The sequence below is a fragment of the Lathyrus oleraceus genome, chromosome 1 (assembly GCF_024323335.1).
Source record: "Lathyrus oleraceus cultivar Zhongwan6 chromosome 1, CAAS_Psat_ZW6_1.0, whole genome shotgun sequence".
Lineage (NCBI taxonomy): Eukaryota > Viridiplantae > Streptophyta > Magnoliopsida > Fabales > Fabaceae > Lathyrus > Lathyrus oleraceus.
The window spans coordinates 50,557,915-50,582,800 of NC_066579.1; the positions used below are offsets into that span (position 1 = coordinate 50,557,915).

Below are 24,886 nucleotides of genomic sequence, written 5' to 3' on the forward strand. Positions count from 1 at the left end.
AATCCTAAGCAAAAATTAAAAGTTAAGAGTTGAAAGATCTGACCAATAGGATGCAATCCAAATTTCTCTTGGACTTTAGAATCAAGCAATATCAATACACAGATAGCAAGATGAAGAGCAATGCATCAAATAAAGATAGTCGCATCCAAGCTTAGCAATTTCATGACCTTTTTCATAATTTCCCATGTATCAGATAACATAATACTTGAATGGCTCAGAGATAAGCATTAGACACAGGTTTAAAGTAACAGTTTCAATAAGACCATGTAGTAGATGAGCTCAAATGGGATCTCAATATTTGCATCAGATGAAAGTTCACTTCACAAGCACTTGGTTTCAGAAAAGTTGGCATTGACCAAGTTCTTTTGCATAGGGAGTGTTGCCTAATTCTAAGTCTAATGTCTAGATCAAAACCAACAGTCCACACAAATCTTTTTTAGGATTTTTATTGTTATCATGTGCATTAAGGTCAAAAGACCACAAAACCAGACAAGATACACAAACACGTATATACAATCACAATATAATCACAAAGTAAGGCTCAAGTGAGCAAAATGAAAATGACATTAAAATAAATAAGTTAAATGGTATGAATAATGGCAAATGAATAAAGACTTCAATTTAAAGTGCATAAAAGTAAAGAGCTTGAAATTAAATGTTAGTTAAACGTTAGTTGATTAGAAGTTAGTATTGCTTTTGCTTTTTTATGTTTAAGTCATTCTTTGGAGAACACTCAATCCACTATTCACAAGCATGAATCCTTGAACCAAGACATCTTCCAAAGGAAGGAAAAAAGGCCAAGTTTCCACACAATACCATGAAAGGGGGGAGACTTACAATCTCACTTACTAGAATGTTATCTCTTTTGTGTCAAAATTTAACGCTATGTTAAGCAATCGTAATTGAACTTATGTAGAAGTCACAACTATTTAAGGTCGGGCAATATAAATTTTGGTGTTAATGCATGTTACAGATATGATATTGTGAACCATACTCCTAAAACATACCACACTTAAAAGAAAATGGCAAAAGGGGTGGACCTACTCTCATCCATACTCATGTTGATTTTGCAATCAACTGGCCTTACGATGTAGAGATATCATAGGTCAATGAAATGGATGAGGATATAATGGGATTGTGATGAAGAGAGAGGGGAGATGAAATCAACACAAATTGGTCAAAGGAGAACTTTTATCAAATTAAAATCATTCATTCATTTTGGGAGATGAAATGTCCATTTCACTAATCCCCTAAATCCAATGATTTTAACTCAACAAAGTCAAATCAACCTTGATCAATGCCTAATAACAATAGTCAAACTCAACAAGTCAACACAAATAGCTCAACACAATTTATTTGCAATTAAACAATTAAAAATCAATTAAAAATGCATTAAATTAAATTATGGTTGGTCAAAATTCTAAAACCTCATCAAAACACCAAATAAATGGTCATGAGATTTATCATAGGTAAAACAAGGTCAAAGGACCTTGGAGAAAAAATTTCATTATTTTTGGAAACTTAAAAGTATTTTTAAACAATTAAAAATATGTAAAAAAACAATTAAATCATGAAAAATATTAATATTGATCCAAAAAATAATTTTAATTCAGAAAATGAAAGAGAAAAATATTTGAGAATTTTTGGTGAAAGTCCCATATTTTTTGGATCAATATTAAAATTAATATGAATTAATGAAAATAACTCAAATAAAATGAAAATCAGAAAATGCTAAAAAAATGTGGACCACTTAATCTCCCTCATTAATTGAGGTGGCAGATCAAGTGGATCAGAGCGCGTGTTCCATGATGGACTTTAGTCAATATGCCACACGCGTGGTAATCAATTTGGACACTCAAGATTAAAACAAAATAAGAGGATCATGTGGTTTTGAGACATGCCAACGAATCGCCGGAGTCAGAGCTCCGGTCTTCTTCTCCGGTGGACCTCACTGGACTGGTCCACCCTCAACCATCACCAAAATGAAAAAGGAGGACATGAATTTAAAGTAAAAATGCTCAGGAGCTCGAATCTGGCCTCAATTTTACCTAACTCTAAGTATATAGAATGATACAGTGAGTTGAATTTTGAGGATCATGATCTGAGTTGCTTCGATTTGACCTCAAAGCAACTCAATCTTGTTGCCTACAGTGGTAGGACTTCAGACAACCAAAAATCAACAAGAATTATGAAGAATTGAGTGAGAATCGAAGAGACAAAAAATTCAGAAATTCACCTTCACTGCAGGTTCAAATGGACACGATCTTGCTCTCAATTGTGTTTGGCCTTGTTCTGGATGCTTGATGGAGTGGAAATGGATCAAGAAAGAAGCAGGAATCTTGGAGTTTTAAATCTCAAAACAGTGGGAGATTCAAACTCGATTTTCAATGAAAATCCTCAAGGTTGTCCTTTGAATGTGGAGGTTTAGGGTTAGAGATTCAAAGCTAGCGCGCAAAGGTCCTCAATTCTGAGTGGAAGAGCTTCTATTTATAGCCCAAGGCAATGATATTTGCACACTTCTTTTAAACTTTCAAAAATAGTAAAATGTCTTTGCATGGATGCATGGGCGTGTGATAGGCCCATGTAATGATGCACTCAGGTCTAAAATCATGTGCAAGCAATGCTGAAGTCATGTTAACAAGCCATGCATTTGTGTATGGAAAGTGGAAGTTCAAACATGCAAAATGGTCATTTAACTTTAAGTCATGCGCAAGTCAATCATATTTTGTCCAAATGGGATGAATTTGGACTTTTTGGAAAGGTTAGATCAAGAGGAACAACTTTCATGTTGAACACTTTTTCATTTGAAGCTTGAATCATGATGAATTTTGAGGTGGAAGTTTGGAAAATAAAACATATAAAAAAATTCTAAGTACCAAGCCATATGTTCATTTCTTCCACCTTGAGCAACTTTTTCTATAGGCTTCAAATGAGAAACGTTCCTTCATAAAAGTTGTAGATATCTCAAAGTCCTTCAAATTGGTCACAAATTTGACATTATTTGGATTTAGCATGAAGGAGTTATACATTTTAGAAGTTGAGGAAAATCACTTTTTCAATAGTACTAGCCCAAAATGACCTATAATGTCTCCTTATATCACATGCATTTAAAAGTTGAATTTGCACTTCCTCCAAACATAAAAGTTGAAGTAGACATATTGAATTTGATCATGCAACTTTAATGGCTTTCATCTCATAAAAATTGAGCAAATTATGATTTTGGAAAGTTGACCTCCAAGTTAGGGTTTAGACAAAATGACATATAATCTTTCATCATAATAAATGACTTTACAAGAAAAACTAGCTCTAGACCTCAACATGAAAGTTGTTTGTAATGTCATATAGAGTAAAGTTTCTCTTGGAATCATTTTCATATGATAAAAATTGTAGGAGATAGGGTCTAGGGAACCCCAGTTTTGATCAGTTGAATTCCTCTGGTCAACAACCATGAACCAACTTGCTAACTTGATATTCTTTAGACTTTTGGGACTCGTGGAGGATCATATATGCATAAGATGATGAAATATGAAGTATCCCTTGAAATATTTGATCAATTGTTGAAGAAACATGTTGAAGAAGTTACGTAAGATACCTAGATGAATTAGGGTTTCCAAGGCAAACCAATTCCAAACTCTTAATGATTTCTTGATCAAAATAACATATGAAGAACATGGGGATCCATATATGATACTTAGAGCCATAGTAGACCAAATCTTGGTTGAACTCATTTCAATTAGGGTCTTAAACCCTAGATATGAGCTTGATAGATCAAATGTGAGCATGTGGACTGCCTACAAAAGAGTTAAACTATACAATGACATATTTTTGGTATTTTTGTTAGTAAATAGAGAGAAAATGAAGTATGACACAATCAAATGTGTTTGGTGATCTCTCCCAATGCAAACCCAATAAATGAGGGGTAAGGAGGATGCCAAGGTGTGATCTCAATGCTAAGGTATATGATGATAAGAGCATGAGGGATCTCAGGGTCAAAATTGGGGTCATACAGTGACTGTTATAGAAGAGACGGATAAAGAGCCTATAACTATAGCTGATAAAAAAGAAAATGTACTTCAGGATGGAGAGGTTGCATATTATGACTCATATTCCTCCAGAAACAGTGATGATGATCAATCGGCATCTTCCGAAGATGATCACGGATCTTGACGAAGGTTTCGTTTGCAAAAAGTAAAGAGAATAATAACGAGTCAAAGTCTGAACTTGATAATAAAGGTCAGAAGCTGCAAGAACCTACCAAAGAGCCTTTGTTTCTTAGAGGCTATGACCCATGACACCGAGAGCCCTCCTATTGCAGTGCATATCGTGTAAGCTGGTGAGAGTTATTGGTTCTTTCTTCACCTGCACATCCTTCAGTTGTAGCCATGGCATGAACCTTTCTTTCTGGTGCCGACATCGCCCATAACGGAAACCCATAAAATGACCTGTTGTAACAGCTTTCTTAGACAAATTCATGGAGAGAAAAACCAAATTACCAGAAACTCAGGGAGAGAAAAGTCAAACATATGTTTCATAACATGCCGACACCGTGCATCCTACACTCTTTCGTTTCATGTCAACAATAAAAGTAGCATCCAACTTGGGCATTCACCTGCAGAATTTGGAAAAGGAGCAGGAAACATCATTGACAAGTGTTTTTCCAATCACAACAACATACTTGATTACACTAACAGGCCATGTCTTAAAAGAGCTCAACATAAATTCCAACACATGAGGAACTTAACCAAACAAATCACAAAACAATCTCAACTGAATCCCCGGCTGAAATTTAACCGAATTCCTCTCTAACCGAATTCCAGCTGTAACAACCTCACCGTTCTAACCGAATTCAATCCTAACTGAGATAGAAAGGAACTTCCTGGATAACTCAGAATCAGATTGATCATCCCTCTAAAAAACCATCTCACAACACTCCCTAACCGAATTCTAACAGAATCATTCCACCTTCAATCCTATTTCACTCTTCAACAAATCCATAACCAACCTCATAACAGAATAAAAACCTCCTTTAACTCCTTCAACTGGAAGAGAGATATAACAGAAAACCGAAATCCCTAATCTTTGACGCAAAGAAGGAAGCGGAAGAGCAGAGCGAAAGAGGAAAAGGAGTTTGATACCCGCACCACCACTGGAGAGCCACCGCGTCAAAGATTAGGTTTGGTAAGTGCTCCTCTGCTTCTTGTTTATTTATTCAGCATAAGTCACTTGAACACATCCATGACTTCGTTCCGATTCTGCGTGCGCATATGAGTCGAGTGGAAGATTTAATTTTGGCGTGGATCTGTCAAATTCGGTTTGGACAAGATGAATGAGGATTTCGATGTTGGGGGAGATTTGGTGTGGAAGCCTAAGACTAGAGCTGGACGCGGTGTCGCAATGTTATTCATGGTGAAGAAATGCAAAATTGAGAGTGGAAAAGAGGAATTCTCGTGTGACTGAGTCCAGGCGCTGATTAGAGCTGCCTTCAGCTACCCGCGTGTGGGCTTGAGGCCCAAGCCGGTCTCCAAGCCTCTTCCACATCGCACCCTCCAATTACCTATGGCCCCAGCAGATCTCAAGGTTGGATTTGTCTTCCAGCATGGGCCTATGCACCATTTTTTGTCAGCATGCACCCCCCTTGATCTTAATTAACAAATGTTTCAATATTAATTTACCTCAATTAATTCTTGATTATTTTATTTTATTTGTTTTTAGTAACATAAAATCATGGTTAGTTATTAAGTCAATTGGTTATTTGTGACTTAATTGGCTAATTGGATCGAAATAGTTAATTGTGATTTTTAGAAATAATTATGATTAATCGATTTGGTCGAAATCATTAGAAATTTCAGGTTAATTAGAATTAGCCTAATTTTTCTCGCATATTCATGTATCATTTCCAATTGATTAATTAATTTTAGTTAATTCTAAATAATCTTGACTCTCATTCCATGTGATTTTTTGGGATATGACCATTTTGCCCTTAGGGCTTAGAAAATCTTATTTTCTAATGTATGCTCCCTTAGTTTAGGGCCCTAATTAGAATTTTCTGATTCTATTTAGATGATCATTTAAATAGGATATTATTGTATATAATTCAACTGTTATTTTAAGCTCATTGATTAGTGTTGACCAAAGGATACTTTGGCCAAGCAAATCCTTTGTAATCGTGTTGTAAGCCCTAAGCCTAATTCAAGTGATCAAAAGACCCTTGATCACTTGATATGGCAAGTTCGTTACGCTCTAGCTATTGTGGATATGTTGAATCTCAAGAGCTCAAGACCTCAAGGTTCAAATGCAAGATCAAGACTTCAAGTCAACATTAATCAAGCATAACTAGCAAAGTAGGGTGTTTCTCAAGCACTGCAAAGGTATCAACACTTGTCGATCATAACTCAAAGTGTGCGGCACGAGCCTTAAGCAATAGAGAAGGAATTGGACTGGAGAATTCCTACCCCTATTCTGAATATCTTTGGGTATGGGATGAATGACCCAGCGCTCATTGTATTCACCTCTATTCATAGACTTTAGCACAATTCTAATCATACGATTGACAAGTCTCTCTCCCTTCATAAAGCATCATGCAACAAGCAAGGACTACATCAACAACTTGTCAATCATGAATCGAGTTGTACGACACGAGCCTTAAGCAATAGAGAAGGAGTGTAACTGGAGAATTCCTACCCCCATTCTGAGTATCTTTGGGTATCGGACGAATAACCCAACGCTCATCGTATTCACCTCTATTCATAGACTTTAGTGCAATTCGAGTCGAACGATTGATAAGGTCTTCATCAGCACAAGAAACAAAAACAAAGATCTCTCTCCCCTTGAAAGTTAAGACGAGAATTACATGCCATGAGCCTTAAGTGGTAAAGAAGGAATGAGAATGAAGCTTTCCTACACTCATTCTGGATATCTTTGGGTGCGAGACGTTTGGCTCGTTGCTTATCGTATCCACCTTTACTCATAGACTTTAGTGTGATTCTTATCAAATAACTATCAAGTCTATTCCACTATTTCATTCAATCATTCTATTATTATTCTTTTGCCTCCAATCATTCTTACTTTCATCCCTAGTGGTTTGCAAAAATTCTGATTTCCTTATTGCACTATAAGGATATGTAGGTAGGATAACCTCGTTTCTTCGCGATCTACCCTATTTATCAATCAATCATTCTCCATTCATTCAATCATATCATCCTTTTGAGATCAATCATACTTCTCCTTGGACTCATTGTCTATCATTTTAGGATGATTTAACGACAGTCCACCTCATCAATCGAGAGTTGTTTGGCACGTCACTCAAACATTTAATTCATTCTTTTCGGCTAAGACGCCACTTTGCTCTTCGATTAAGAGTTTATCCCTTTCTTGGATCCAAGGTACTATTCTTATCTTATCTCGAACTATTTGTTCCCCGTCTAGTGATATATTGTTCCTTGTACACAATAATACTTTCTCTTAGGCCCTGCTTTTACCCCTTTGAGACGTTGTAACACCAGTTCATCTTGTGAATCTAGAGTTGTTTGGCTCGTACCCAGACATTTAATTCATTCCTTTGGTTGAAAGGCTTGTTTACTCTTTGATTCCAAGTTCCCTCCAGTTGTGGGTTCCCTTGACACCATTTTGTTGGTACAAGTTATACTTTTCATCATTGTATGTCTCCCTCTCTATTTCTCGTGGTTCCGAACTACGATTGCTCTGACTTTCTCATTGCACAATGAGAATACGTAGGCACGAGGATGCGAATCCTTGGTGAGCATACCTCTAATTATTCCTCCTTCGCCTTAGGGCATCATCCATATATTTCATTATTCATTACCTACCTTCGATCATAAATCGTTCACTCAGTGACATATTATTCCTTTGATATCAAAATACACTTTCTTTGGATATCCATATATACCTTTTTAGGATGTATAACATAAAGTCCGCATATCTATCTAGAGTTGCTTGGCCCGTCACCCAAACATCTCTATGGTATGAATCTCATTTCTCTTATGGATTCCAATACACTTTCACCTTTCGACTTCAACAATACTTCCTCAATCACTTGTCACCATATATTTCATTATGTGACTTCGGTCACTTCATTCCGTTCATATCCATGATACACTCATATTCTACCTTTTTTCACTCCATGTGATATACCTATTATTTGAGCCAAATACATTATACTTTTGTGCTCCATCTTGTACCTCCTTGTGAACCAAAAGTTGTTTGGCTCATAACCCAAACACCTAATTCCTCTCTTTTTTGGGTTGTCCCAATACAGTGATATTATACTGTAGGCCCTCACTTGTTGGTTCGTACCAGTTCACTCTTGTGTTCATATTTCACCCTTGTTAGAGTTCAAAACACTATTCTTTGGTTTAGACCATACTTCGATCACAACTTTTTTTCACATCCCGCCTCTAGTTCCTTGAACTACGGAGCTCTAAATTCCTCATTACATTATGAGGATACATAGGCACGAGGGGCCTAATCCTTACCGAGCACCTTATCTATTTCTTTTCCTTTCCCGTTATTTTGCGAGTAATCTTTATATATCACACCCATTCGAGCGAGAATAATCAAAACGGTTCCCATGGAGTACCATGTATGTTAGGGGTGCTAATACCTTCCCCTTACATAACCGACTTCCTTACCCAACATATCTCTTTTCCCCGGGTTTTATCGATGTTTTCCCTTTCCTTCTGGAATAAATAAAGTTTGATGGTGACTTTGTTATATGTTCAAACGTGTGATACATTCGGGTATATTTCCGCTAGCTTCAGTGTTGAATGGATCTTAATTCGTGTGAATCAACTCAAGAATTTTAAGATCCAACCCGTGTGAAAAATTGGCACCAAACTCGTGACTTTGGAGCTTTGCAAGTCGTTTCATGTTATGGTCATATGCGTTTGGTCATGGGAAACAAGTTTGAACACGTGAGAAGTGGTCCCAGGTTGATTTGGTGTGATTCCACATTATAGGTCATAGTGAAAAATAAAGTTTAGGTCACCATGTTCATGCTTGGGCCAATTCCAATCCACTCGTGCATTTTATGATTTTATTTGAGCCAAATGATCATTTCATGGAGTAGAACATGATGCAAAAATAATCAAGTTCAAAGGAGCTTTGAGGTGAAAGTTACATTCTTGTGAAGTTGAGGTCGTTACCTAGTTTTTAGGTTAGGCAATTGGTCAAGCAGTTTGCAGCATGTTTGGTCATTTTGAAGTCCTAAGTTAATGCTACCATAACTTTTGATTTCCTCGTGCATTTTGAGCCAAACTTGGGCCAAATTATCTTTTCCATAATCTTAACAATATGCAAAAAGAATGGGATCAAAAGAGTGCTTAAGATGAAAATGGAAAAGGTGAAAAGTAGGGGTCATGGCAAGGTTTTGACCCATTTTGGCAACTTGGTCCTTTGCACAAATAAGTTCCTTAATGAATTAATTGATGTTTAACACTTGGATCAAAGTCGTATAGGATCCCAAAAGGCACATTTGGCTCAAAGAAGATTGGAATTTGGATAAACATTGAAGGAGTTATGGAGTTTGGACCAAAGGCATGACATACTTGCAAATTAGGTCAAACCAACTTGTACCCCTTTTTGCAAACTTAATGTTTTCTAGCATTTCAAGCTGCAATGATGACAGAATAAGCATCCCTTAATGAAAATTTGATTAGGGCTTGAGTGATATGGAGAATGCCTTAAAGATTGAGTGATGTCGCATGAAAACAAACACATGAACACCTTTGAATCATCATGGACAAACTTACATTTCCCTTGATCAAAAGGCCTTTGTCTTGCCTTGATTTGGAGCATGATTACCTATATGAGTTACAAGAACAAACAAGTACCCTCTCTTAATGAAGTTAGGGTTAGTTATTAAGCAAAACAAGATGAAACTCTAATGTTAACCTACTATTTTACCTAAACCTAAACGTGCATCTCAACCTATCATGTTAATTGACCTTGAACATATATTCATCGAACCTCAACCTCAACCTGCATTATCTAACCTTGTCCCATCTGAATTATCTTCTACAACAAATGCCTTGATCATTGTTTCAAACACCCCTCATCATCCTGAAATCAGAAAATCCACCAGAATTATAAATCCTCCTAATCATTTCAAAGACTACATTTGCACTTCCAATGTTTCTACTCATGTCAATATCCCATAGCCAATTTCATGTAGTATTCTAAGCTCGCATCCAACCACCAAGCCTATATCATGTCATTGTCTTCTGAAACCGAATCTTCAAACTATCAGCTTGCAAAGAAAGATTTCTACATGGGTTGTAGCAATGAATAAAAAAGTTGAGCCTCTCAATGATAATCACATATGAGAGTTTTTAGATTTTCCTAATGATGATTCTGCTATAGGAATTAAATGGATGTATAAGTTAAAAAGGCATGTTGATGGCTTTATAGAACAATTTAAAGAAAGACTTGTGGCAAAAGGTTTTACCAAACTGAAGGTTTGGATTATTTTGAAACTTTTTCACCAGTGGCCGAAATTTCCACATTTTGAGTTTTGCTTACTTTGGTTTCCATTAATGGACTACATTTACATAAATTAGATGTAAATAATTCCTTCCTCCATGGAGATTTGCATGAAGTCGTGTACATGAAGGCACCACAAAGGTGTGATACCTCCCAAACCAGGTCAGGTATGTAGGCTTATCAAGTTACTATATGGCTTGAAATAAGCAAGCCGCCAATGGTTTGAAAATTAACTACCCTTCTTCATGCACAAGGCTTCGTTCATGCTCATGTTCATCATATAATTTTCACTATGTCTACTCCTACATCATTCACAACTCTCCTTGTTTATGTGGATGACATGATACTAACATGTACCTCCTTAACTGTGTTTGATGATATAAAACGGGCATTGGATATCCCTTTTCATATAAAAAGATCTTGGCCAGTTAAAAATTTTCTTAGGCTTAAAGTAGCACGATCCTCCAAAGGTATTACTTTGTGTCAAAGAAAATACTGCTCGAAGTTGCTTCATAACTTAGGTCTCAATGGTTGTAAACTAGCTTATACTCCTTTGGATGCTTCACTCGATTATATCAAGATGGCATCTCAATTTTAATTGATGTCACTACATATAGACGACTTGTTGGCAAATTACTTTATCTCACCACCACACGACCTGACATTGTGTTTGCCCCACAACAATTAAGCCAATTTATGAGTGCTCCTACTGAACTTCACTATCACACAACTTTATGTGTCCTACAATATCTCAAAAGATCACCAACTAGAGGTATATTCTTATCACAATCCTCAAATTTACAATTTTTTTGGATCCAACGATGTTGATTGGGGTGGTTGTGTTGATGTGAGGCGATCTATTTTTGGCTATTATTTCTTCATTGGTCAATCTCTCATATCTTGGAAGTCCGAGACCCAAACCACAATGAGTTGTTCATCTGCAGAGGCAAAGTACCAGGCTTTTGCTTCAGTTACTCGTGAGCTTCAATGCCTGTGTTTTTGCTTCATGATCTTAAGCATCATCTTTCTCGTTTGTCAGTTCTCTACCGTGACAATCAAAATGCTCTTCACAATTTCGCAAATCCAATTCATGAGCGCATGAAACATTTGGACACTGATTTCCACTTGATTCGTGAAAAAATTTAAACAAGTCTCATGAGATTACTTTTTGTATCTTATCAAAATCAAACAACTGATATTTTCACCAAAGTTCTTGAACTTCGACCATTTTTTGAATGTTTACAAGACGAAAAAAAGATAGAAACATGAGTGCAAGTTTCTTAAGGTCCATGTTATAGCCATACCATGCATAGGGATACATCACATTGCATATTTTTCAATGTATTTTTTGTTTTGTTTTTCATTCAACTCTAGAGAGTTAGTTAGCCATTATGATGTGGCATACCTAACTTATTAGTTGTACTAGATATAAATAGAGTTGGGTAATTGTTTCTCCAACTAATAAATAAATGAGAAAAGTTTCATATTCTTCTTCATTTTTCACTTTCTTTTCTTCTTTCTCTTAATGAACACATAAAATTACTTTGAATGTAATGCTGATTTTGGCCACGAAACTCCTTGCTCAGCACCAACCAACAACCAACGTAGATTTGCACCACCTCTTCTATCATGTCAAAACTATATTTGACATAAAAAAGTTGTTTTTTCTCAAATCTCTTAAAAAGCACAAGAGATGACAACACTTACACAAATTTTGTTAGGTAATGACATTGATTGTGTTGAGAATATGTACACATTCTCTTATTTATTTTTATTAAATTTGAATAAATTGATTAAATCCAAAAATATTTTATTTAGATTTTCCGGATTTAAAAAATTTAATTAAACAATCATTTTAAGATAGTATTCACATATATTTGTTTTACATGATTTTATTGAATTTCGTTTCATGAGTTAGAAATGTACTACCGTTTACTTTGCGCCAACCGCAGCAGCTGACAACTCAACATTGTTTTCAATCTCTTTCCCTTTTCTCACTAATCTCTCAAACTAACAAACTTGACGACTTAAACCCTTTCCATTGATTCCTTCAATTTTCCCCATTTTTTCTCTTCTTTCCTTCCATTTTCTCGCTACCCAAACAATCCACCGTAACAACCCTTTCCGATGGCGTCGGAATCCGCCGAAGAAGGCAAATCATGGGAACACATCCTCCGCCGCATGCTTCCCGCCGGCGCACCGTTACCCGACGAAGATCACCTCGATTACTCCATCGCTGTTGAGTATGAAGGTCCTCCTGTTCCCTATGATGTTCCTAGAGTCGATCCGCTTGAAATCGGCACCTCTGCAACTTCGATTCGCACAGCTTCTATATCCTCTGATCGTTCTACTTCATCGATTCCCGTCGCCATGCCGGTTTATCCTCGTTTCTCGAGGTTTAGTAGAGTTCCAAACGGTGGTTTCAGCCGCGAATTTCGAAGTCCAGTTGAGAGTCAAAGGTCGAGTTCTGTTTCGAGAACTCAATCTCAGTTCGATTCGCGTAGCGGTGAAGTTGAAGTCGATCGGTTTGATTTCTCCGGTGAAGTAGCTGCCGTTGACGACGGTAGTTCCGTTTCTTCGCCTACAGTTCCGAGTTCTGCTCCGATTCCGTCTCCCGCTGTCGAAGTTAAACGACCTACTGTGGTAACCTTTAATGAACCTAGGGATTCTGAGTCCGACGGCGGAGATAGTTATCTCTCGCCACGGTCCGTTGCAACTGAGCCAGTTGGATCACCTGTTTCCGTGGCGGAGCGGAAAAACGGTCAGGTGAAACGTGGTGTTTGTAGTAGGTGCGGGAATAAAAATAGGTTGAAAGAGAAAGAAGCGTGTTTGGTTTGTGATGCAAGGTATTGTAGTAACTGTGTTTTGAAAGCTATGGGTTCAATGCCTGAAGGAAGGAAATGTGTGAGTTGTATTGGACAACCAATAGATGAGGGTAAGAGATCGACTTTAGGAAAGTGTTCAAGAATGTTGAGTAGAGTTTGTAGTCCTTTGGAGATTAATCAGATTATGAGAGCTGAAAAAGAGTGTGCTGCCAATCAGCTTCGGCCGGAGCAGCTTATTGTTAATGGTAGGCAGTTGAGGCAGGAAGAGTTGGCTGAGATTTTGGGTTGTCCGGTCCCTCCTCAGAAGTTGAAGCCTGGGAGGTACTGGTATGATAAGGATTCTGGACTCTGGGGAAAGGTGAAAATGAGAAAAATAGATATGATTAATAACTACTTTGTAGTGTTTAAAAATGTTTTTGAATGTGTATGTTTAGGATAGTTGCTATTTTTAGATTGTTTTTTGTTTTTATTTACTTATTTGGAAACGGTGGGTTTTCAGGAGGGAGAGAAGCCTGATAAGATAATAAGTTCGAAGCTTAATATTGGAGGCAAGCTTCAACCGGAAGCAAGCAATGGGAATACTAGAGTCTACATGAATGGCCGTGAAATAACAAAGATTGAGCTTAGAATGTTGAAGGTAATCTTGTTTCACTCTCCTTTTGTTTTGGCTTGGATTCAGTTTAGAATGGAATGTGAAAATGTGGAGATTAATAGGTGTACTAGGATGCCTACTTTTTAAATATCCTTGTGAGTGTTTTCTAGCTAGGGCTTCCATATACCTTAGTGACTGAGTATTCATCGTAGAGTTCTGCAGATTTTAGCAAATTGATTGTCTTAGAAACAGAAATCGGTATAAACCCTTTTCCTCCTAAATTGGATTATAGCTATTTCTCTTACTAAGAAGCACTTAGCTTTTGGACGGGGCTTGCTGTAGTTAAAATCTTGTCAAGCACCAACACCGTTTAATTAAAAGGCAGTATGAGCTAATCTATGTGCACAGGGTAAAATAAAATATTATCAAAGAAAAGTCGTGTTCATAAAATCTTGGACAAGTGAAAACCATTACATTTTTCTCATAGACAGTTTCCTTTAAGAATCTTAAAGGACACAATCGTACTTGGTGATGATAATGCTTCTACTAGATTTATAGCTTAAATATCTCTTAAGATTTGGTGTGTAATTAATTTATTTGTGGTTTTTCTGAGTCCATAAATTTTTTGGTTGTTGTATTTTGTGTACAATTTGGAGCTGAAGTGTCCACTTTGACTTGGTAAACTTTCCTTTTTTTGTCTGCTTTTAATGTCTGTTTCCTCTTCTGCACTTCTTTATATCTTTTGAAGAACATTTCTTGCCAAAGCAATCTAAGATCTTTTGAAGCGTTTCTTGAAAGAAAGATGGCAAGAACCTTTCTGTAGACAATCATGCTCCCCTCTTTTAATATAGCTTGACAATATCCAGTCAGTGAAAGAAAGACTGAATCTTCATTTTCTCATTACTATATATATGATTCATTTCAATTATATACCATTAAGCTTGGATTTTTCACTGTTGATCTTTTGTATCTAACTGCGTTGAAAGTATGCAAATTGCATCTTGTTTGTATGTTTATAACTTGTTGCTCTTGCCAACATCAAACTATGTTTAATTCATTGTTTCTATGTTTATATTGCTCTTGTAAACATCAAACTATGTGTAACTTGTCTATTTATCATTTCAGCTTGCAAACGTTCAATGTCCACGAGATACCCATTTCTGGGTTTATGATGATGGATCTTATGAGGAAGAAGGCCAAAATAATATTAAGGGGAACATATGGGGAAAGGTTCTCTCTTATCTGATAATAGTAGTATATACCTGCTGTGCATTTTGAGCTTGCAAATGTCTTGATTTGGTTTTTATTTTTTATACAATATTGGTTTGGTTTATGGTAGGCAGGCGTCCACTCGTTTCATCTGTTCATTATTCTCTTTGCCTGTACCATCTACTAATCCTCTTGGGGTCAAAGATAATCCCACTAACTATTCAACAAGGTCAGTGCCCGAGTATTTGGAGCATGGTAGAGTTCAGAAACTTTTGCTGTTTGGAATGGAAGGATCTGGAACAGCTACTCTCTTTAAACAGGTATGTTTATTGCTTCTTTATCTTACACTCCCTGTCTCATTGTTCCTTATAGTCGTCCATTTAATGTAGCTGGTTTGGGGTATTTTTGCTTTCCATTTTTTGCTGAATAAAGGGCTTAATGAAGAGCCGCAGTTCATTTGCTTGGTTCATAGAGGAATGAATGGTTGTGGACTGCTATTGACTATAGTTCACAGTAATACAATAGACTATTTGCTAATGACTTTAGATGTTGTAAGAATATCTGAACAATATCATATAATATCTTGATATGAATATTATTTTAGGATAATTCATTGTAACAAAAAAGATCTATTAGGTATGGTATGGTAGATAGGTTAGAATGTGACAGATGTTTGGTGTGTACTAAAAGCGTAACAACAAAAAGGTTGAAATGAAACATTTTTTTATCCCACCTCTTAAAAGAGTGGAATCAAATACAACAGGATAATATGAGTTGTTCTGTTCCATTTTGTTCGCGTGCCTAACTGTACTTTCAGATTGTTTATTAATCTTCCTTATATATGTATCATGACTTGTTTCCTTATTTTAGTAGGATCAAGATTCTAGTAATAGTGTATTAGTATAACTAAAGTTTAGTGTATTGTCCTTTTTAATAACATCCAATTTATCGGTTGATAAGGTGGTTTGGGGGGAGGACATAGGGATTGTTGTGATACGGAGGTCATCGTTTCAACTCCCCCGGCACTAACAAAATATAAAGTAACAACCAACATTTGCCATTCAAGAAGAAAAAAAAGGTCAACACCCAGTATATTATTCACATCAAGCTATAAGTTTGAAATGTGATTTTATTTTCTTATACATTATTTTTCCTCTCCCAATAGACTTACTGTATAAATTTAACAGACTTACTGTATAAATTTAACAGATTTGTTTTTATACACTCTGTCATGCAAGTAATAAATGATTCTAATTGAGTTTAAGCTATACATGTAGACCTTACACTTCCATAAATATTTGTTGTATAATTACATATTTGCTTTCAAATGCTTACATGCCTATACAAATAGCTCTATGCATAAATGTCGTGTGCTTTCCACAATCATAAAATGTCATAATGCATGCTCATATATCCATACATTGTAAATGTATTTGTAGATGTTTAGAAGTTTTTGTCATAAACAAAAGATGTGTAGAAGTTCTATTTTATCTAGTTTCAATATTTTGAATGTGTGTACTTTGCTTTTGAACTTTTGGATGATGGAGATGGGACTTGCCACCCTATTTTCCTATTTAGGTACTTTTTATGATGTGCCTATTTTAGATGATTATCATAAATCTGTTTACTTGGTGTTTATTATATAGTTGGTTACCAATTGTTCTCTTGGTTTTAATTTTACCATCCATATCCTTCAAACAGGCCAAGTTTTTATATGGGAACAAGTTTTCTGCTGATGAGTTGCAAGACATCAAACTCATGATTCAAAGCAGTATGTACAAGTATCTCAGCATTCTGCTTGAAGGAAGAGAGCAGTTTGAAGAGGAAGCTCTGGAAGAGAAAGAGTCCACTTCGTTAGAAGGTGAAGGATCTGGACCAGGTATGGCTTTACTTTTCTTCCCTTTCTTCATTCTCTGTGATGGTGCTGTTTCACTTTAAGTTAAAGTGTCACTTGCTGACTTCAATTTTTGTTTGGCTCACTGCCTCACTGTTTCTCTTTCAGTTAATGGTTCTATTTTATTGCATTTGTTTTTAGTCTCAAATCTCAATTTACTATCAATGGTTTTCTTGTGAGAAATGACAAATAGTCTGAAAATGTTCACATTTGTTCTGTATGTTTCTTGGCAGTTTAAATCAAACCTTTAGTACTCGAGTAATTTGTTATACAGATGTTAAACTACATCAAATTCAACTTCAGTTCACTCTTTTGTATTTTGTCCAACAATAATGAACATTTACTGTCCAAACTTATAACTGATAACAGCAACAACACCAAGTCTATCTCATATTCTGACTAGATGGTTTGACAATACAAACAGTACCATTGAGCTCTATTATCAAAAACCAAACTTTCAATAAAACCGTTGTTGGGAGTTACTTTGTCTTAGTAGGAGTTCTAAATACCTTTGGTAAAGTCTGAGTTCTGTGAGTGGATCTAATTAACTCTGCAATATACAATTAGCAGAAACAGCAACTGATGAAAACAAACCAAGTATTTACTCGATCAATCAAAGATTCAAGCATTTTTCTGATTGGTTGCTGGATATTATGGCTACGGGGGATTTGGAGGCTTTCTTCCCTGCTGCTACACGTGAGTATGCTCCTATGGTGGATGAGATATGGAAAGATCCTGCTGTTCAGGAAACATATAAGAGAAGAGAGGAATTGCATAATCTTCCCGATGTTGCTAAATATTTCTTAGATCGGGTATGTTGCTACCATTTCATTTCTTCTTCTTGAGCAGTATTTGGTGTGGTTTTGTCTTGTATATTTCCTTTCACTTGTGGATATGAGCTACTAATGTTATTAATATTACAACTAAAACATCAATTTGCCTTTTCCATTCTGGAGTTAATTCAATGCACCTGGCCTTAGTGCTGGCTTGAGCTATTATTTTACCTGTTATTCCTTGTTAATTTTGTTACATTAGGAATAGTAAAAAGTTCAAATATGTGCAAGAATCGCACTGCAACTTATCAGGTTATATAAAGAAACCTGAGTGGTAAAACAAGGCATATGCTGAGAAGGACTTGAATTGAAACAGCACCATTAATTAAAAGGGAAGAATTTAAAAAAGCGAAGGACTTAAAAAGTGGCCATTTATTATCAATTAAAAGGAAGGAATTTAAAGGGATTGATGGTTAAATATGTTGGCTCTAGAATAAATGAACAAACTTCTTCTGGACTTAACTGTTGATTGTGTACTGGCTTCTAGGTCACTTGTACATTGGATTTATTGTTTGGTAGCATTCTTGTAAACGTTTACTATATATGATGGCATCACATTTAGCTAATTGGGTTTAGTTCATTTATAATATTATTTTTATATGAACTTAGTGATTGAGTGACTCTCTCATGAAGCTTTAGCGTAGTTTATGCATTCTGCAAATTTGTACTACATATTTGCAGAATTATCTTTAGAAGAGAAGTATAATTTGCATGGATATGGCCCCATGATTTAACCTTGTATTTGAAGTGATTAATTGCAATTGGACTCAACCTCAAGAGCATATGTCTTTAAAACACCTAGCTGACACATAAGTTAAGGCTCACCGGAAGCCTCAATAGATATATTATAGTTTAAACCATTTATAAATTGATCAAGATTCACTTATACCATTGGGGATCTAAATAATCATTGCACTTAAAAACTACTATTGTTAAGGCGATTTTATCAGATGTTTCATTTTATACCCGTCAAAGATTTTTTACCTTGTTTGTAGTATATGTTAATAATAACATTTATTATACTCCCCAATTGTGTAAACTATTAACCATTTGAGCAATTACTTATTGAGAATTTTCTCAAGTTTGCGCTTGATTTTTACTTGTAATTTAACCATAATATATAAATATATTAAATTTACTTTCCATAAGGAGGTATTGGATGGTTTATGTATATTCTTTGATCATTTTCAATTGGTTATTACCCTATCTAATCAGATATCTACGAAACTTTAAACCACATCAAGGAATAGAAAGGTGTGAAAACAATAGTGGCTTCCCTATCAGCTTATTAGGTATTAAAGTTTATATTATCATCTTAACAAACAATTGAGAATAAATGTTATTAGTTGATATGGTACATTATTTACAACTTACGAGTTATGACTATTAGGCATGTTAATAGTTTGGTTTATAGGAGAAAACAGAACCAAATCAAACTGAGCCATAAAAACAGTCTGAGAAAACCAAACCAAACTGGAATCAATTCACCTGAACAAAATCGAACTGTTTCTGTAGGTTTAGTTGTGAACTGAACTGGTTTCTTAACTGCTTGAAATTTTGCATCTTTTCTCAAAATCGAAACCCTAAATGACGTAAATTTACTCCATTTTTATTCATTATTTGGATTCACTGCTTGTAACTTCATGTGACTGGTTCTGCATAAGATATTCAATGGATTTTGTTATAAACCAACACATTGCAGCATGAGTAAGCAACACTTCTTCCCTTAAATGACCGATGCCTTTGTTATTTTAAGGTAAAAGCTCCACTGTATCGAAAAAGGAAATACTGCGTAAAAGTGATTTTCCTTAGATCCTCTGAAAAAACATGACTGTGTTATGATAAACCTTGGGGATATGAATGATCACATGTTTCTCATATTTCTCACACCAGAAGCTTTACTCCAATTCTTTGCCAAAGGAAGCAACTCTTTCAACCAAAAATTTCACCTAATGAAAAGGAGGCATTCAGAGTTCATCTCAATTCACCGAACTGTAGAAACTGGAAGATTGAAGTTTGCTAACTTCACTATGGAATGAAGATTGAGAACAGGACCTTCAAAAGAATTTCTAAAAATACTCTATAACTTTGAAAATCATGATCTTGAGCTATATTACTCATTTCCTATTGTTTGGTTTATCTAAAACTTGTCTCGTACACCCTCTGGTCACTATTATAAGCAAATTTGACCCTTTTTTTTGTACATTTGACCATTAATATATTAAGTCCATATATGGACTAGAAACATTAATAGTCAAATGTACCAAAAAAGTAAAAGTTGCTTATAACAGTGACAGGAGGGTGTGCAATATAAAATAATAGATGTTCGACTTGTGCTTTTTCTTATTTAAAATATTCCTAGGTTGAATATGATTGGACTTACTAACTTTTTGATTTGTCATTTGTGTATAGCAATAATTTTAACAATGTGCTGTAAATATAATAGTTTCTGTGCTATAAATATAATAGTTTCTCTTATCACTAAACATATGTGATTCTGCGCAGGCAATTGAAATATCAAGCAATGAGTATGAACCTTCAGATAAGGATATATTATATGCTGAAGGAGTTACACAAAGCAATGGTCTTGCTTTCATGGAATTCTCATTTGATGATAGGAGTCCTATGTCTGAGATATACAGCGAGAACTTAAATAACCCAGCTCCTCAAACCAAGTAAAACTTCTCTTCCATTTCCTTTTGTCTTGTTTTGTGGAAGCTTCTGAAAATGTTCTTAACTACTATTGTCCTTGGCCCAGGTTTCAACTGATTCGCATAAATTCGAAGGGACTACATGATGGCTGCAAATGGTTGGAAATGTTTGAAGATGTGAGGGTAGTCATTTTTTGTGTTGCCTTGAGTGACTACGACCACATGTGGCCTACTAGTACCGGTAAGCTTCAGAACAAATTGCTAGCAAGCCGAGATCTTTTCGAGAGTCTGGTGAGGCATCCCTGTTTTAAAGATACCCCTTTTGTGCTTTTGCTAAATAAGTATGATGCCTTTGAAGACAAGATAAACAAAGCTCCTCTGTCAACTTGTGAGTGGTTTTCGGATTTCTGTCCAGTAAGGCCTCATCACAACAATCATGTTCTAGCACACCAAGCATATTACTATATAGCTGTAAGATTCAAGGAGCTTTATTATTCCTTAACTGGCCAGAAGTTGTTTGTGGGGCAAACTCGAGGTCGGGATCGTGTCTCAGTCGACGAGGCATTCAAGTACGTTAGGGAGATCATCAAATGGGAGGATGAGAAGGATGAATTGTATGAAATCAACCCAGAAGAGTCGTTTTACAGTACAGAGATGAGTTCTGCTTTCATCAGACAGGATTGAATTCTCAACATTTGATAACCCTTCAGACAGGATACTATACGGTGAGAAAGGAGTCTCAGTCTCGCCGAGCAATGCATTTATGAAGTACTGAGAGGTCATTTGGCTGACCTATGTGAAGTATGTTGTTTTGTTTTGGTCTCCTAGGATCTTCCTGATCAGGTTCATAATGATTTTTTTCTCATGATAAATAAGCTAATTTGTTGAGAGGTTGTAAATGAAGAGGTAATTTGTTGTCTGTACAGCTTATATTGATAAGTGAGCAGCTTAAATTGAAAAATATATTCGTTTTTCCGTTAACCGGCCATTATTATTCAATTGAAACAAGATATTATCTTTGTCCATAAATATAGAATTCTCTTGAAAAACCTTCATTTTTTAGTTGAATTAATGATTTCTTTATTAAAATGTCTTTAATTTGTTAGGATTATGTACAAAAAGTTACTACTATTATTGTTTCCTCTTACAACCATTTTGGTAATTGATTTTGCAAGCATTGAGTGATGGGTCTAGGTAATTGGTGTAATTGATAGTCATTTTAGGTAATTGATTTTGTTAGTGAAGATCGGAGAAATCTTTGAGTGGTCAAATTTCAAATAAAAGGTATTTGGGACATGCATAAAAACAAAATATCATTCAATTTTTTAAAATATAAACATTATCTTATCTTTTTCCTTCTTCGTATATGTTTAAATTATGTGACCTTAGATTTTGGATTTGGATCCTCTAACTTTTCATTCTTTACTTTTCTCTATTCCTCTCATGATTTATTTTGGGTTTTTCTTAATACATCCCATATATGCTTCTTATGCATCCTACGAAATTTCAAAAATATCTTCCGTTTTAGGAGATGCATCTCCGGACGTACAAAAAGGCAAGTTAACGTTAAAATATTTTAGAGATGCATCTTTGGAATAATTTGGAGTTTAAGTTGCGGCAGACTCTTCTTCTTCCTTAATTCATCGTATCAATCCAAATCCAATTCAATTTTTTCCTCAAATTTCTCTTTACACCAAATCAATTTTCATTCAACAAGTTTCAAGGGAATATCAATCTTCATTTGTAGCATCATCCAATTTCATCAAAAACATCAATTTCTTGTAAGTTTTTCAAGTTTTTGATAAATGTTAGTTTTGGTGAAAATGAGTATAAAACAATGATTAGGATTAGAAATTAGTAGAAATCACATTTAAGATAGTTTAGTCATAGTGTATTAGTTGTTTGTTGGCTGAAATTAATGATCAAAATAATTTTTTTAGCTTCATTGTGGTACATTACGCCATTGTCGCGACCTCTGAGTTGCAGAAAATTTTGGAGATGCATTTACAAAATTTTTCAGTGTTTTAGTTTTTCATAAATTGGAGACGCATCTCCGTAGTTTTTCAACGGTTTCCCAAAATCGGAGATGCATCTCCGAAAACTTCTGAATGTTTTTTATTTTATTTTATTTTCTTACTTGTGTTGTTTGCATGCACTAATGATCTGCCTTACTATTAATTACTGTCATAATGGCTGATAGACATGATAGACTGAGGCATGACAGGGTGCTCAGCACACATCCGTTCGACGAGAGAAGAGTCAGCAGGTTCCAGATGCTCCTGGTCTCTCTTATCAGACATGGTCGTCTACTTCTAGGGCTCGTGCTTCTCCTCATGCCACTTCATCTTCTTCTTCTCGTAGGAGACATGATTCACCATTTGACGCAACACTTCCCCATCGTCCCACAGGCGTCAGGTTTCCCCAGTGCCACCTCCTACTGTAGATGATGTTGATCCACTCCCATCACATACTATTGATCCACTCCCACCACCTACTGATGATCCACTCCCACCTCCTATTATTGTGCATGCTGATTGTGTCACCTCCGAAGGGTGAGACTGTTGTAGATGCTGAGTGTTGAGTGTAATTTTAAGTGTCGGGTTTTTGTTATCGTCTCCACAGGGATTGTGAGATATTGTCGCCTTTCGACAGTTGTTTCAATTCTTAACTCGTAGTAACAAGGGGATTTTTGGTTTTAGTCACGGTATCTTGCATAAAAGTGTAAGAAAATGCGGTAAAAGTTTTGGTTTTAATATTTGAGAAATATTGCCAAAGTTAGGGTTCGACGATCACTTTGCATGTATATGTTCGATCAACAAAACTTATAAACTCCTTTAGATGATAAACTATTTCACAAAGTCCTCCCAATGTGTTTATCTCTAACACACATTGTGAGTTTTCCCATTTTGATCCATTGTTTATCTCTAACACAATCTATCAAAATGACAACTTTTTGGTTCAACCTTATGGTGAACAAAATCATTCATTACTATCTCTAGCTAACAAACAAGATTGGATGAAAACCTAGGTAAAGAGTTGGTAAACATCTCTCGATCATACACCAACACAAAGAGTTTTCAATAAAACAAAGTTTTCACCATATATTCACCATTAAAGAGTTTACAAATGAAGATCATCCCATTTACACACAAAGCTAATGATCATCTACATCTAACCTTGACAAAATGAAGAACTTAGCTACTCATTTTCATGGTAGCTTGGTCAACAAGTTTCGGAAGAAGGTTGATCAACATCCGAGTCGAATAATCGAGATTGGATGGGAATCCACCTTCTTTTTGTGAAAGATTGTTAAGAGATGAAGAGAAATGATTTCTAGGTCACAAAAGATCTCTAGAGCAATGCTGGAAAAATATCTAAAAAGTACAAAAGTATGGAGGTGTAAAAGTATGGCTCCAAAAAGTAACCCTTGCTACTTATAGAGCTGCTACTGAGCTGTCATGCTCGCTAGGCGAGCAGAATGGCTCGCCTAGCGAGCCCCAAAATGAGGCACCTGTGGCACCTGCGCCCAAAGAAATGACCTTTGCCAGATTGGCATGTTCGCTAGGCGAACAAACCCTTCGCTAGGCGAAGCACACGCTTCACCCTTCGCTCCAGCGAGCTTAGGAGGTTTTGCTACTGTAATTGCTCGCTGGGAGCTCGCTAATGGCTCGCCTAGCGAGTGAGTGTTGGCTGCGCTTTTGGCCAAGTCTGGACGTCTTCGCTACACCCTTCGCTGGCAGCTCGCCTAGCGAGTTTGTTGATGTTTGCTACTGTAAAATACTGGAGCTCTTCGCTGGGGACTCGCTGGGAGCTCGCCTAGCGAGCTCTTCGCCACAGCCCTCGCCTAGCGAGCAAGCTGATGAATGCATTCTTTTTCTTGGTCCCTTGCCATTTTCTTGTGCCTTCATTTTCTATTATTTCATGCCTAATTCCTGCACAATAACACACAAATCAAAGGTACCAAGATCGCGTATCATTGTATTGCAATTCATCAAAAACAAAGGTGGTTTCGAACACTTTAGCAAGGAAATGGAGTGAAAGATGCCCATATTTGATAGCTCAAATAAGCACTTTTGGGTATCTAACAACTCTCCCCAACTAGATTCTTGCTTGTCCTCAAGCAAAGTATGTCTCTTGAAGGACAAGAGGATTTGCATTAAGAAAAAGGTTTCTCCGAAATCGGATAAAACGGCTCAAACACAAGCGAATCAGCAGATACAAATTTCCAACGGTTAGAATAAAATAATACACAAGAACTAAAACTTAGTAGCAATGCGAAATATGTATCTATCTACAACAATATTATCTTGAATGAATCACCCTATCTCTCCTGTTCGAATAAGGATTGAAGAAATTACGCGTTTGCAACCGCGAGAATAATCTCA

At 36.0% G+C, this 24,886-nt stretch overlaps 1 protein-coding gene and 1 long non-coding RNA gene across 3 annotated transcripts; one reads left to right on the forward strand and one right to left on the reverse strand.

Annotated features, from left to right (window-relative positions):
• Window positions 1-495: 495 nt before the first annotated feature.
• Window positions 496-5,522, reverse strand: LOC127102007 (uncharacterized). The gene is made up of 2 exons (XR_007794705.1): window positions 5,136-5,522; window positions 496-4,609 (listed from the first exon to the last, which is right to left on the reverse strand). It is a non-coding gene; the product is annotated as an uncharacterized LOC127102007 (long non-coding RNA).
• A 6,876-nt stretch (window positions 5,523-12,398) lies between these two features.
• Window positions 12,399-21,482, forward strand: LOC127102064 (extra-large guanine nucleotide-binding protein 3). Of its 2 annotated transcripts, none has more exons than XM_051039509.1 (8): window positions 12,399-13,680; window positions 13,822-13,959; window positions 15,040-15,144; window positions 15,258-15,443; window positions 16,825-17,002; window positions 17,585-17,829; window positions 20,356-20,525; window positions 20,609-21,482. In XM_051039509.1, the coding sequence occupies exons 1-8, from the start codon at window positions 12,625-12,627 to the stop codon at window positions 21,183-21,185; spliced, it is 2,655 nt and encodes an 884-aa protein (XP_050895466.1). In that variant the 5' UTR covers window positions 12,399-12,624; the 3' UTR covers window positions 21,186-21,482. The 2 variants fall into 2 exon arrangements, with proteins under 2 accessions (XP_050895466.1, XP_050895501.1); XM_051039544.1 differs by having other exon boundaries at window positions 12,401-13,680; window positions 17,588-17,829.
• The last annotated feature ends 3,404 nt before the right edge of the window (window positions 21,483-24,886 follow it).